Source organism: Vigna umbellata, chromosome 1 (genome assembly GCF_029865625.1).
Source record: "Vigna umbellata cultivar VRB3 chromosome 1, Vumbellata_1.0, whole genome shotgun sequence".
Taxonomy (NCBI): Eukaryota; Viridiplantae; Streptophyta; class Magnoliopsida; order Fabales; family Fabaceae; genus Vigna; species Vigna umbellata.
Genome location: NC_142165.1, coordinates 10467184 through 10482559, shown reverse-complemented (window position 1 = coordinate 10482559; position 15376 = coordinate 10467184). Strand labels below are relative to the sequence as shown.

The 15376-nt window shown below is 33.3% G+C and overlaps 2 protein-coding genes and 1 pseudogene across 3 annotated transcripts; all 3 read right to left on the bottom strand.

The window, feature by feature from the left end:
* Positions 1 to 345: 345 nt before the first annotated feature.
* On the bottom strand, positions 346 to 4336 carry LOC124841260 (TMV resistance protein N-like; annotated as a pseudogene).
* Positions 4337 to 5070: 734 nt separating this feature from the next.
* On the bottom strand, positions 5071 to 7282 carry LOC124841257 (uncharacterized). Its single transcript, XM_047317501.2, has 5 exons — positions 7140 to 7282; positions 6982 to 7052; positions 6800 to 6880; positions 6628 to 6671; positions 5071 to 5358 (listed from the first exon to the last, which is right to left on the bottom strand). Exons 1-5 carry the CDS (start codon positions 7177 to 7179, stop codon positions 5259 to 5261), a joined length of 336 nt encoding a protein of 111 aa, XP_047173457.1. The 5' UTR covers positions 7180 to 7282; the 3' UTR covers positions 5071 to 5258.
* Positions 7283 to 8151: 869 nt separating this feature from the next.
* On the bottom strand, positions 8152 to 12610 carry MAG1 (Calcineurin-like metallo-phosphoesterase superfamily protein). 2 transcript variants are annotated; one of them, XM_047317498.2, is made up of 4 exons: positions 12453 to 12610; positions 10684 to 10855; positions 9641 to 9778; positions 8152 to 8675 (listed from the first exon to the last, which is right to left on the bottom strand). In XM_047317498.2, exons 2-4 carry the CDS (start codon positions 10813 to 10815, stop codon positions 8373 to 8375), a joined length of 573 nt encoding a protein of 190 aa, XP_047173454.1. In that variant the 5' UTR covers positions 10816 to 10855; positions 12453 to 12610; the 3' UTR covers positions 8152 to 8372. The 2 variants fall into 2 exon arrangements, with proteins under 2 accessions (XP_047173454.1, XP_047173452.1); XM_047317496.2 differs by having other exon boundaries at positions 10684 to 10852; positions 12453 to 12609.
* Between the last annotated feature and the right edge of the window lie 2766 nt (positions 12611 to 15376).

The following is a 15376-nucleotide window of genomic DNA, read 5'->3' as shown; positions in this document are numbered from 1 at the left end:
AACTACTGGAAAATGGAGATGTGTACTAAATTTAAATTATTTTTACAACCATTGACTAAATTGTTTTGTATTATTGTATGACCGACCATAGAGGTAATTGGGTATAAAATGGTGGTTTTCTTATTTCATGCGAAATATTTTATTATTTTATGCAGTAGTATTGGGTACTCTTAATTAAGCAATGGTTATACAAGGAAGTTATTGACTGAAATAAAAACTCTACTGTATCAGAATGTTATATATATAATTTGATTGGGTTAAATTTGATTTTACATAAATAATAACCTTTCCGAATATTTTGTCAAAGATGAACTTTTCGAAACGAAGTATATAACTACAGGAAGTTGTATAATTTTAGAGCTTGAAAATATTCATATATAAAATTTATCAGTATGTCTTCAAATAGCTGCAATAAAAAAACCTAAACAGTAACTGCTGCAAATAATCATTTGTGTTTCTTGATGAAATAGGACCACTTGAGTGCTGCCAATTGCACCATTCTTCAACATCTTCCTTAAATATAACACTACACCCACACTTCCTTATACTTGGTTTCCATGCCTTAGAATGATTCTCCACATAAAATATCAGTTGAAGAAGGCATTTTTCTTCATTGCATTCATGAACTGAGTGGCTATGTTCAGGTACTATGGGAAAAATCAAGTCAGGTTCACCATCATGAGCTTTACATGCCCAAAAATAAATGCGAGTTTCCTCATTTCCCTTGGAATGTTGACTCACATGTGATTGAGGAGAAGGCTGCATATTTGAATGTTCTAATGCTAAGCATATTGCAAATTCCTAACCATCCACTAGATTCACAGTATTAAGGTGCTTCCACTTTTATTGATGCAGCTGAATCACAACCCAACATGTTATATGGATGATGTGATGGATCGACCAGAAAGCACTCTTCATTCCATTTTTGAATTTCTCTCCCCGGAATGATGAGCATAAAATGTGGCCTACCTTCCATTTGGTAAACACAAACTTTATGGAAATGATTAGGGTGGATAGGGGGTAGATGAGGGAGAGAATGAGGTGTATATAATGAATATACCTGATTCATGTGCAACTCAAAGATCTTCCATAGCATATATGCATCTGAATTCAAGGGTTTCGTTTGAGTACTGTTAGCTGTACACAAACATTGAACGTTTGGTGGGAGCATTGGCAAAGACTCAAGCCTTGGGCAATCAATTAAGGTCAAACTCTTCAAGGCATGAAGATTTCTAATGCAGTAAGTAGGTCTAACAAAATTGTTACCGCTTAGATCTAAGCCCAACAAAGATGATAGGGATCCAAGTTCACCTGGCATTGATTCATCATTAAGGTCACAGTAACTTAAATTCAAGAACTTGAGGCTTGTTAAACTAGAAAGAGGAGGCAAGATTAATTCCTTCGAAACTAGTTTCTTCCTACATATTGATGAGTTGGATGTTAGTTCTTTTCCTCCACCAAAAGAAAGCTCTTTAAGATTTTCTAAACGAACTTTTGTCCCACTGACATAGCAAACAGACTTTGGTAGGCAGATAAGATTTTCTGATTTCTTCAAATCAATCAGTGATAAACATTGCACATTGTTTGCAAACTTGGGGAGCTTTTTAAGTTTTGAGCAGCCAGAATCAATTCCTCCAAAGAATCCATTTTAAACTTTGTTGGAAGGATTTGGAGGTTTATGCAATCTTTCAAGTTCAAAACGACAAGCTTCTTGTGCAGTCCAACAGATTGGTGAACCTTGACAAGGTTTTTACAACCTTCAAGAAGCAAAATTTCAAGACATGGAACCTCAGAAACTATAGGACTTTCAATTAGATCTTCAGAATGGCTAAGATCAATGAACTTCAACCTTTTGAAATGCTGATCGATTAGAACGGAAAAATGATTAGCTTTGGAAGATTATGTGCTAGTATTAAATTGAATGCACAAGATGTTAACTGAGCTACTTACTTGAGAATCACTCCAGATCTTCTTTATTTTGCTGTAACGCATTTTTAACACTACAAGTTTCTCAAGCTTAACGCCAAGCGGCAGAGCTTCCAAAGTACACTTTGTCCACTGAAGAACTTCCAGTGAACTGCTAAGACATTTGAGGCCATGGGGAAATTGTATATTGTGAAAATTAATTATAAGGAATTTGAGATTGTACATCTTTGAGAAGGCTTCGGGATCCCAATTTGCAATGTATGGCTCAGTGGACGACTTCAAAACTATACCCTGAATCGATTCTTTTTTCTGCAAACAACGTTGAAGAGGATTATATCCTTCCTCTTATGACATACAATTGTTCTACAAAAGTTTAGACTGCAGAGAACTTCACAAGCTCATTATAAACCTCAAGTTCAAAAAGGGTTTAAAATGAAATTAAAGATTATCCAAATTCAAGTCATGACATTATATTATAGTGAATGAAAGATCAACTAAGTGAGTTCACTTCTGTTATATGGAGAGGTGAGATACAGATTCATATAAAATTTGTGTAAGATCAAATCAACTTAAAAGTTAAAAATCTTACCTTCTTTCTTTTTAGTGCTTGATCAATGTCATGGGGTGACCACAACCTGCTGCGTTTGCTAGCATCTATCAGACATTTTCGACAACAATTTTTCTTCCCATTTCTTGAAGTAAATCATGCATCCATAAACGTGATCCATCACAACTTACCAGTGATTTACCAATTAGTACATCAATTCCATTTGCTGGACAACGGCAACAAATTGTTAGAATTTGTTCCACGTGCTCTTTCACCCACCCGTTGAAGAAACATGCAATATCAAGAAAAAAAAATCTGATAACTTTCTGGTAACCCATGATAGCTTATTGTAAGTTTCTCCATCACAATATCTTTCTTTGAGTATTCTTTCATATCTAAAAGTTCTTTCCACTGAGATTCGTTTCTCCCATAGAAGGATGAACCCATCATCTCAAGGGCCAGAGGAAGGCCTCCAGCTTGTTGAACAGCCACTTTTGACAACTGCAATAGTTGTTCTGGTGGTTTATCTCTTTTAAATGCTTTATGACAAAAAAGTTGAAGGGATTCATCAGAGTTTAACAGATCAATTTTACAAATTTCAAAATTTCCAAGTGGTTTTAGTACTTCCATGTCTCTTGTTGTTACTATAATCCTGCTCCCAGGGCCAAACTTCCCTTGATCATTCACACCCAAACTGTCCAGTTGTCTTGCGTCATCAACATCATCAAGGACCAGGAGAACTTTGTTGTTGCGTAAGATACCTCCTATTACGATCTTTCCTTCATCCAAATTTTGGATTGTGAATTCTTTCACTTCCATATGAGAGAGAAGTGTTATTTGTAAGGTAAGCATGTCATGAGTTTTCCCAGAAATCTCTCTCACATTTTCAAGGAAGCAACTAATATCAAATTGGCTACATATTTTCTTAAATACAACTCTCGCTAGAGTTGTCTTTCCTATACCACCCATGCCCCATATTCCAGTGAAGTGAACCACGTCTTTCAATTCCAGCTTCAAAAGTGAACGTATTTTCTCAACTCTTGAATCAATTCCAACCCTTTCCTCCTCGTATGATGGCAATTTAAGACGTATTTTTGTCCATACCGATTTAATAATGTCTTCAATGAGTTCTTCCCTTCCCCTATTGATAAAAATATATAATTTTCTGATAACTCCAATGTCAACAGACATGAAATATAACAGAGCCATTCGCTAATTATTATAGATTGAGTTAAATTTTCAATAATGATAAGTAATTACCGAAATCATGTAGTATTTTGTGTTGTATCTTCTTCCTAATTATGTGTTTGGTTATTGTATCTACCAAAAAACTGAAAATGATGATTACTTACGTAGATAAATTAACACAATCAAAACTCACCTATCCTTGGACTCCCAGCCAGAAAAGTCCACAACTTCTTTCAAGGATTTCCTCCATTGTTGCACCTTCAATTGATCTTCTTCTAATCTTCTTTCATGTTCTTCGAAAGCCTTAGCGAAACTATTTCTCTGGTGCCGAACATCGGAAGGAACGACTTCATAAAACACAGGAATGACTGGTTTTCCCACATCAAGAATCTTTCGAAGTTCCTCCAAACACCAAGTGGAGGCGGCAAAATTCTCGGAGAGAAGGACAATGGCAACAAGGTACTCCTCCATTGCCTTCTGAACTTTTTTCAACATCACATCTCTCTCAACTAGCTTATCATATCTGAAAGTTGAGATTCCCTTTCGCTGCAACGAAACACATAAGGTGTTAGCAAAATCTACGTGAGTGCCTTCCATTCCAAAACTCAAATAAACATGGTAGCTCCACCGCGAAGATTCATCAGAAGAACTTGAGGAAGATTCTCCACGTAACATGTCGAAGCTTTCACATTCACAGGTAGCCTATGCAACACATATATAATAGTTTTATACTAGCATGTTTTAGCAGAAACTAAGATGTGTATGTTTCTTCGGTGGATTAATGAAGTGTTGTTTGAGTTATGTAGCTCAACAATTCTTCGCCTGAAGAAGACATTAAACAAGTTTTCAAGAGTTGGATAGGTGATGGACAGAAACAAAGTACCTTCAAATAATGTTGATGACGTTGTTAAAATATTTCTTACTTTTTTTATAACATTATTATATGGTTGCACGCGGTTTATGTTTGATGTGAGCATATAGATACTACACGAAAACCAATCTTTACGAAATAATATGGATTTTGTTGAGTAGAGGATATCTTCATCTCCTCTCATTCTTTGATTCCTTTTGAGTTTCATAGCAATATTCAGAGATATTAAAACTTTTACTATTATTCACTAACGAACCCGAGAGCACCCAAAGTTACTGCTGAAAAAAGCTAAATTCAATTTCCAGTCTTGTGGGCAATTGCAAGGAAATAACTCGGTTAATCGTGTTTTTATTTTATTTTTCCACTTATTAATTACGAAAAACCACTTTACGTTCAATCTGTTTCCACTTTCAAATATTTATACAATCATTTTTTTTTCTTGTTTTATTCATAAATATCAGAAAACAATGTTATATAAGTCGTGCTTTTGCCCCCGGACATCGACTCAGGTTCAACAGTTGACAGAAAACCTTCAATCTGTTAAGAACATCATCGGTAGAAACACTGATTTCAAGATCACGAACCATTGGTTTGACAAAAGGGAAATGATTTACAAATATGAAGTACAATATGAGCTGATAACTGTTGATTCAGTGGTAGTCCAATTACTTTTTAACAAACTTGATGATAGATGTAACAGCAGAAACCAAAATAGAATCGAAGTCATCAGAAAAACAGGCTACCCCAAGCTGCTATAAACGCAAGGCCACCGAATGGAGCCAAAGTTGAATATTTTCTGTCTTCAAGAAGTGCAACAGTATAGCACCTAAAAATTCAATACAGCTTAATGATCATTCATCATTCCAATACTTTTTACCAATATTTCCAACCAAAAATCAGAGCATGCAGCAACAAAATATTATTATAGACCAGGCTAGTTAAATGGAGAAAGGTTATGAAACGAATGGTAAATCAAGGCATAAGTTATTCTTGTGCTCAAGAACGAAAAAGTTAAAAAAGCATCCAACCTGCTTAGCACATCAAGCAATCAGCTATTGGATACAGTGCCTAAAAATAACTGCTTCAAACAAAGGGATGTAAATTCTAGAACTTTGTGTTCATTTGTTGTGCGGAGACGTAGAAACTATATTTTGGGTCTCCAAAATGTAAAGGTAATTGGATTACCTTCCAAAAAGATATTGAAAGTCAGATAACATATAAATGTTAGAATTTCCCAAGCTTCAACCGACAAACTAGCCCTAATTTCTGTATTTTTCGAGATCACTCGGACTCACTGGTCACATATAGGGAGCAGTGACATGTCCTAGAAATGTTTGCAACCAGCTACATTTTTCGGTTGGGGCGGGCAAAAACCCAAATTGCTAGTTTTTCCTTTTTCTTTTCCCCAATCAAAAGGCATGCCTTAAGAATCTTAGAACACACTCACACCACGCTTCTACCTAAGTGGACAATTTAACTTTGTTGAAGTATTATAGGTTAGTCACATCTTATGAATTTTAACCATCCATTGTTCGGCATCCCTAACTCCAAAATTAGCCATTATACTTTCAGAGTTTAGACCCAAACGTTGATTCAGTAAGAGAAATTATATCTGATTACATCATCAACATAAATAAACTTGATTAACAATGCAGCAGTTCCCTTCCCTTTTTGAAATCAATGTCTCCCTTCTAAATTTGGTTCAACAACCCCTGACATGCTTAATTTTTTCATATGGAGGACTCCTTCAACCAATAGTCAACAACAATGCGGCAATGACTCAGCTTTTAAACCTTGGTGGCTTAAATATAAGCTTCAACAATGTCCTGAATCCTGAACAGATGTACATCTTGACCTTCTTAATCAAACTTTAAATATCTTTTATTCGATTGAAATTTGTCTCCAAGTTCCCAAAATGGTAAGAACCTCTTTCACTAAGCTCAGCTTTAATTTTTCATATAAACTCCGGTCCCAAAAAAAAAGTTGAAAAACATTATCTCTAGTCCCAAAATAAGGTTAACAAATAGCTGGAAAAGACATCCCTGGTAAAATACAAAATGCGAATTGAAATAGTAAAGTTTGAGATAAAACTTACGTCCCAGAGAAGGCCAAGATCCCAGTTGTTAGAAGGCCTCCAAACTGTAAAGAAGAAAACCATGAGTGAAAAAAAATGACGTCTTTATTTCATAAATACTCATCATAGCAATAACATTCAAAGGGTTCATAAGGGAAGAGCAAGTAGGAAAAAATTCTGAATGAGAACTTACAACAGTGGGGTGTTTTGTAATTGGGGCGGCAACTAACGCAGCGGTGTGAACCAAATGGTAAAGCGATGCTGTGTGCCAAACCTTCACACACAAATTCCAATTTAAACAGGAAGAAAAAACCAAGCTTTTTGATGGAACAGAAATGGAAATGAATGAGGAGAAAGTTCAGAGTAGAAAGAGACTTCTTTGTAAGCAGGGTTTTGGGGTTTGAAAACGTGAGCACCATAGGTTCCCAATCCAAGTGCTGCAACGCCTGTTTAAGTTTCAGTGAATTATAGTTTCTGAAGAAAATTATGTGAATTGTGATAAAAGAGTGAAGACGATGAGAAAGGAATTGAACCTGAAATCGCTGCAACTTTGTGCCACACCTGAGGATCCATTCGCAAGCAATGTATAATTGTGCACGTATTCTCTCTTGGTTCACTTAAGCCAAGGGCGTGGCAATACCTACGACCATCTAACTGTTGCTTATTTTATTTTCGTTTTCTTAAATTTACTTTTTTAATGGGTTTAATTCATGATACAGGAGTACTTTAGTTTTGATACTCGTTTTATTTTTTTATTTAATTTTTATAACTTTTAATCGTTTTATTTTTTAAGAATAGGATAAATTGAATGAATTTAGAGATGAAATTTATAAAAGTTTGTGAATGATGATTAATTTATCCTCACAAATCTTCTCATTTTGGTGTGATGTAAATCTTCTTCACTCGCTCATAAATAGTTAGAAACGAATAACATGTCCAAGTTTCATATGGTATCCAACAAAATTGATAAATTAATATTTTAGACATGATAAAATGACATGTTATCGTAAAAGTAAAGTATTAGTTTTACCTTAGTGGACATGCAACCAATTCAATGTTTCCAAGCTCTTAAATTATTGATTATTATAAATTTTTATTTTTTATGTTAATTTTTCTCTCTCTAAATTTTATTCTCAATTCCCAGATTAATTTCTTCCATAATCTCTAACGATAATAAGATTTTCTTGACTATATTATAACAATTTATTCCCTTTATTTTCTTATCCGTGATTTCGACTTCTTTTTTTCTCTCAGTATTAAATTCTAGAAAATTATTAGTTTAACTTTCATAAAATTTGTAATTTTGATGTAATCCGGAACTTTAAATATGTTTTCGTTATTTTCATCTAATTGAATAAAAAAACTAATATGTCCATTTAAAAGTATCACGAAGAATAGTTTGAGTAACTAAAAGAAATAAATATAAGCAAAAAATGAAATCTGATTAATATTGCGAATTTTCTGAAATCTAGAGACTAAAATCATAGGGGGAAATAACAAAACCAAGATCTCTGGCTCTGAACCAATTTCTGGTAAGACGAGTAATACACAAAGCTGTTACTGATTAATAAGTCATTAAGTTTTGGCACAGATCACAAATTAATCAAAGCCTAAGAATCCTATGACATGGCCAAATACAAGTGTACATAAAAAACAAAAAACAAAACTAAAAGCAGTGCACCCTTGAAAAGTTTGAACGAGGAAAAAAAAAACTAAACAACAAAATGAGTGAAAGATAAAAGAGATCAGGTCCAAAATCCTAGTGTTTAATGGGCAGAGTGGCTGGTAGTTGTTTTCTTAAAATCAATCTTATCAACCTTAACCTCTCCATCGATAAGTTCATATACATAAACCACAACTCGAAGACCATCGATATCCATAAGGACAAAGCTTGGGTTCACGTCATAAGTGATACTGCTGTAGGCACCTGTTGCAGAACCTGGATTTATAACCACACCTCCCTCGTGTTTGTAAGCTGTAAATTGATGGGTGTGACCTGTGACAAGGATGTCTACATCCAGCTGCCTCTGTAGCATTGCCAGTGAGTCTAGGTCTCCCCATGGAATAACCTTCACAATCAATAAAGACTCATATTATCATATATAAATGCATTATATAGCAAGGTTTAGGTTTCTACTAAACAGAAGCAATAACAGTTTCAAAAAAAAAAAAAAATCTAATCACGGCAGGAATACGGTTGAAAAAATAAAATATAACAGATCCGAACTATAACTGTTAAACTTAAACACCATCAAGAAAGACGGGAAAGAGACTATAAATAAACCTATACAAGTGCAGCGTAGCAGAATGAAGGATATCATTTAGCTCATATTAAAGCGGTCAGCTGTAGCAAAGTAACATACAGCAGGAATAACTACAACTCCAACCCACAAACCTTTGATGGAAAGACTCCAGTGCTGCACCCAAAACGGCCAAGAAAATCCTATACGATAATATCTAGAAGGCGAAATGGTGCAAATGAGTTCTTCTCATTAGAAACCACTGTTTGTGGCCCCATCCATACTACTCGATTTTGATCTATTACAGTAGCTTTTGTGGTTTTAACTTTTTTGAATTGTTTCCTTCATCTCATCCGGTTACCCATTCCCGTTGAGTCCAAGTTCGACAGAAATCAATTGTTCAGAAATCTTAATTATATGTTCTTCTTTATACAGGAAATAATAGGGGAAATGGTGAAAGGATGTGTAGGACATCGGGGCATGTTGGAAACCGATTAATTCTGTGTGGTGCCAAAACAGTTTCAATGGAGAGTGCCATTTGCCACAAATTTCGCTCTAGGGTTGCAGGCTTGTGAGATGTGACAAATTTTAATGGACTGAAATAAATTAACTTTGGCTTGGGTTGTAATTGATATTTTACAACCTTCCAATTCATCCCAAATAAGTCCCAAGTTATCTTAGATATTCGATTTTCTATTGATACATCAAAAGGTAATTTCTTTATGATTTATCCATGCTACCAATTTTCTTAGGTCCATTTTAGATAAAGCCGGGAAAAAGACTCAAAATCAGACCTGATGACCATGGCATAGTCCGAGCTTAAATTGGCCAATGGTTAGTGTTTTGGTCTCTGGATATTTCGTCTCTTCATCATACTCACCGCGGGTTATATGCAAGTCTGGACAAAGAGTCTTTAAGTAGTCATGAATTTCCTGAGCAGAAATGAAGTAAAATTAGCTTATGCATTCAACCATAAAAAAAATCTAACTTTATATCAAGTTAATGTGAATAAAATATGCAGTATATAAAGAAAAAAACATAACAAATCTAATGAATTATTTTTATTAGGTGCAGAGAGATAATTAATGCATTACAAAGGGGGGTAAATAAAGCATAAACAGAAGCTGTTGTCCTACAAGAATGTGACAGTACTGTACCCCTGATACCAGGGGTAGTATTGTTGAACAACCTAAATCATTATTGCTCCATTCTGTTGTCATCAATAATAACACAGTTTCACTGATCTTAACAGGCTTGATAACCAGTTTTATATGCACATAAAAATGTTTTGGGCTACTGAAAAGAATGTTCAATAATATATACAAGAAAACAGGGTGTGGGGAGACAATGAACAGTCTTTCAACTTGCCCTTTGGAAATAGCAATAATGGATGTTATAGGAAAAATCAGGGAGCATCCCACCAGGCCTCAACACAATGTCACTGCCCACAGAAACCATCACAAACCTTCCATGCAGGCACCAACGATTACCCCAAAATTACAAATTGTTCAACACTCATCAATTTTCAACCAATGAATCACAATGATAAAATAAACAACACAAACACTGACAAAACAAAATTTGATGTGCTCCACAGCAAAACGTTCTTGTAAACACATGTAATGAGAGCAAACCTTTCCAAATGACAAGGGAGAACATTTTATTTGTCAAAAGACAAGGGAAGATGAAAATTTCAGACCTTCTAACCTGTGTCATGTGTTCATTCATAATAAAGAAGTTGAAAACCATAAAGCAGAAGATATTGATTATATTCAAACAAAGCATGGCAACAGTCAAAACTGAACCAAGAATAATTATTTCAATAAGATGGACATACTTTAACACATAAATTTCCAGTACAAATTATGTGTTGGATCTTGCCAGGGACAAGCATGGATTTGAACTTTGCAGGAAGATCAGGTGCCCTGTGGGGTATGTGCAAATCCCCCAGGGCTAAAACAAGCACCATCCTCAAGAATCAAAAACCAAAAGTGTACTCGGGGAACCTGCTGAAACAATCAATTGCCCATATATAAAGAAACAGTTATTAACTGCTAAGACAATTTATCGAACAGAATTTACCAATTGCGGTAATCAGAAATTCATATCAACGTTAGTTTGCTAAAATATAACCTGCTTTGAAGAGAGAATGAAAACCTATCCACAACTTCATCAAATCTCTTATCAATCAATAAATCCTTTTTCTATCGTTATATTTTATTACAACAGCCCAAATACCAACCCATGCCAATCGCTTGACCTGTGTCCAGGGGGCTAACTATCCCACATCTTATGTGGAAAAAAGAAAATTTTTGAGGACAAGAGGAACATGTATTATAAGAGAGGATAAGATATCCTCCTGAACAAGAATGAAAGCAAAACAAGCCTATAACAACTTGAGCAAGATAATTAACAAAGAAAAGCTTAAACATTCTCTCAGCACATAAAGAAACCACTATGGAATATCTGCTGGCTGAACACCATAAAGCAGCTAGGAAGAATACTTTATACCAAAGCTAATGTAGTTTGAAAAAATTATCTTTGAAAATTATGGCACTCCTCTCTGGCCTAGGCACCAAATAATGGCACCCATTGGGCACTTGTAAAAGGTTCCCTCTCATTTTATGAATCTCAAACCCCCCAAATGGACACAAGAGAAACCCCCGCAATTTTTGAAGTAATTTTAATATATCTGAATGGTGAAATGAAGTTTCATACAATTCAGGCTTGCATGTCACCGAAAAAACAAGACTGTTAATGTGATAGGTTTTAGTCCCTTAATCTTCATAGGTATTTCCAACTTTTTATGGGTGTGATTCACATGAAAGAAACTATTAATCCGAATATAGAATTTGTGAGAAATAATCCAATAAAAGCTTATCCAGTGTTAATCAATCCCTAATGACCTATTCTATATACAAATACCATTCGTTTCCTGCTCAAAAACGACTATCTTGCTCGAAAAGGAAAAAGAATCTGACCCCAAGAATGCCTGGTTGGAAAGAACAACGCCAGTTAGTGAATTCTTAAAGTTTAATAGTCTTTTACTTGAACAGCAAGAAGCTGAACTTCAGAAACGAAGTTAAAAACATTTCCTCCAAATTATACAATTCTCCATTCGCCTAAAAACATAATAGAGCCACATTTCACATTAACAAATCCACATTTGTTACCACAGAAGCTACATCTATCCTAATTCGAATTCACTTCAAGTTCATTTTGTCACCAAAAGCGAGGAGCAAACAAATTAACCAATTCTCGGAAACCCAAAACGAGCCTAGGGAAACTAATTCCATTTTCTGGGATAAGATTCATGCAGAATCTCACCGATCCAAAAAAATAAAATAAAATATATTAGTCAAACGAATTAGAACACGGGTCACAAGCCTAGAAATCTCTCTTTAAACCGAGTGCCTAGAAATCGAAAAATAGATCAGAGTGACAGAAACGCATCAGATCCCTAAAACAATCCACACTCCTAAAATTCGAAATTAAAATAAAAACGCATACGATCGAATATAAATAATCAGAGTCAGAATAAAAAAATTGATAATAGGCGACGGGTGAAGAAAGAAAATCAAAGGACGATTGAAGCATAGAGAGAACCTGAGAGAAAGCGCCAGATTGGAGAAGGGTGAGATCGAGAGAAGCTAGAGCAAGACTCCACAGAAGTTGCTCGCTACCATTCCAAACGCAAACCCCAATTCTAACACTGGCACCTGCACCAAAATATGCTAACTAAAAATTTAATTCCATTAATTAAGTGATTAATTGTGATTATCATTTATTATTATGTAATAATAATAGTATTATGGCTGCTGACTAAGGCTGACTAAGCCTAAGGCAACGTTATTTTTTCACAAATTAAAGATAATTTAGCTTAATTAGTACCAAAATATTTATATAAAAGTAAACTGTGAAATATAAAAGTTTATACGCGACTTTAATTATTATTTGTAAAAAGGTCAGTTACCATCTCCGACTTCTTTTCTATGAATTTCAAGTAAATGTTTTGTTAGATTATTATTTAAATTAAAAGTACTGATAACTCATTATTTTTAACCCACTCTTTGTAATTTATTGAAAATAATAGTTTTTTTAAGTTTAGTATCTTGTTATATGATTATCTCCTGATTTTTAATGAAGAATAGGCTATAATACAAACTATATTAGAATTATGTTTTATTGAGTTTCTTACTAACACTCCTCTTTATTGATTTTAATTTAAAGAAGAACTAATAAATTTAAATAAAATGAGACTTATTCATATGACTAAAATGAATAGTAAAATTAAATAAAAGCCCGGCAACCCTCAGAAATAAACAAGTTTAAGCTTTATTTTCTTGCTATTGTTTTAATTAATATTTTATTATATAACTTTGTTACAATTGAGTTTCACCATGCTAAAATAATTAAAAGAACTTATAGTTCATTAGATTTTGAAAAACAAAATCTTGAAATTAGTTAAACTAAAAAAAGTCCAGCCTAAGTTGCAATAATTTTTGTCAACTTGCAAAGTTGAAAACAGATAAGTTAGTAAAAATTTATAAAAAAATTTAGCAGGAAGTGAGTTGGATTGAATGAATTTGAAAGCCCAAAATTGGACCCAGATTTGCACGTCCATTGTGCAGCTTCTTCCTGCACCTCGTAATTTCTTCCTCACCTCCATTCGTTTTAAATTTCCAATTTTATTCTCTTTTTATTTTGAGTTTTGGAACCTGTAATTCAGAAATATTTAGAATGGATAATTCGAAATGCAAAATTTATATTATGAATTGTATATTTTAAAATAAGAAAATTGTAATTATTGCTATAAATATTAATAAGTCTTCCACCCACGAAAGTGAAAAATTCTTTCAATGATAGATATAATTTGACATCCAAAAAGAACACTTTACAATTCAAAATGATAATATTCCATATTCTTATATTATTAAAATAGGTGTATTTTGTTTAGACCAGAATCAAAGTATTATTTTTCTTATTTTAGAATGTAAAATAAATCGTTTCAATTATTTACCGAAAAACTCTATAATCATTATTACACAAACACACTAACATTAGCTGTTATTTTTTTATTATCTAAAACTACTCTATTATTATTATTTTTACTCAATTTAAAGATGCAAAATCCAAACACAATTTGACAGTCAATTTAAGAGTATAACATATCAAATGCGAAACTACTTCTCTCTTTGTTCTCTAAATAGCTTGAAAACAATTACACTCTTCATGGTTACTTTGGCAAGAGCTTCCAATTGGTCAAGTGGTCAAATTCTTGACTTTCTGCTTCAATCAATCATGTTGAGTTGACTCCTTAAGTAAAATTGTATCAAGAATTAGAAAGATACCAAAAAAAGAAAATATATAATATAAAAAGAGATTTTCATGCGAGAATAATGGATTAATGGCGTCCAGCCGTCCAATTTAAACAGTGTTAGATTTTTTAAGTTCAATTAAGACGGCTAAACATGGTCTGAACAATGTGATTCTTTTCTTATACAGAGTTTAAATATGTTTCTCATTTCCATAAATATATTACTTTTATAACATTTTTATTGACTAAAATTAGATAATGTTTCTCATATAACACCAACTATTATTTTGAATTACGTATAATATTTTTTAACCTGATTTAATAAAAATTAATTATTATTAATAATTAACACGATCCACTTTATAAGAATGATCATAATGATCCGGTTTTGTTAAATCAGCTAATGATAATTTGCTAATGTATATAGAGTATAAATTAATTTATGATTGTAAAATTTATTCAGTAGACGAAACAATTGATTATATATGAATACACTAAAAGGAAAATATAAATACACAGATTATACGAAAAAGTATTTAAGTAATTTCTTGTTTTGATCATATTTAGTTTTTTTAGCATTTACTTATCTTATAAAGCTAAAATAAACACATTGAAAATTAAAAAGAAAAAAAGAAAAAATTAAGCAAGAGAATTTTTTTTTTAAAGCAAGAAGCTGCAAGTATGAAAGGAATTGTTGGTATACAAGAAAAGGAAGTAAATGGAAAAGTCTCTTTTTCACCCGTGATCGGATGGTAGTAGTGGAACAGAAAGTAACTACTAGTTCGACTGCTGACCAACGAAGAACGAAAAATGTTTGAAAGTAATAAAGTAATAATAAACTGTTGTTGATAAGACTCATTTTTTAAAAGTTTTGACAAATTTTTTGTTATTATTCATTTGTTCAAGAAAATAATCTAACACAAACCTAGTATACATTTGAGAGGTCGGTAGAATCTACCTCAATACCGAAAGGTTTGAAAGGTGGGAGGACCCATATAACTCCAATATTCCACGTTACAGTTGATAATTCAATGACACAAAATTAAATGATCAAGACAATTCGTGATTCATGTGCCTTAACCTAACATCATTCTTCCGATTTTTCACCAGTACTGTACACTTAAATTTCTATAAATACCAAACACATAGTTTCCAATCTGCACACAGAAACAAAGTCTGATTACGTTCCTTGAGTGACAAGAGAGATAAAAAA

Coding starts and splice junctions, on each gene's coding strand:
- MAG1 (XM_047317498.2), bottom strand. CDS start 10,815: ATGGTGCTTGTTTTAGCCCTGGGGGATTTGCACATACCCCACAGGGCA. Junction 9,779..10,683: donor CTGGAAATTTATGTGTTAAA/GTATGTCCATCT, acceptor ATTTCTGCTCAG/GAAATTCATGACTACTTAAA. Junction 8,676..9,640: donor GACTATGCCATGGTCATCAG/GTCTGATTTTGA, acceptor TTGATTGTGAAG/GTTATTCCATGGGGAGACCT.
- LOC124841257 (XM_047317501.2), bottom strand. CDS start 7,179: ATGGATCCTCAGGTGTGGCACAAAGTTGCAGCGATTTCAG. Junction 6,881..6,981: donor AAAACCCTGCTTACAAAGAA/GTCTCTTTCTAC, acceptor TTGTGTGTGAAG/GTTTGGCACACAGCATCGCT. Junction 6,672..6,799: donor TTACAAAACACCCCACTGTT/GTAAGTTCTCAT, acceptor TCTTCTTTACAG/TTTGGAGGCCTTCTAACAAC.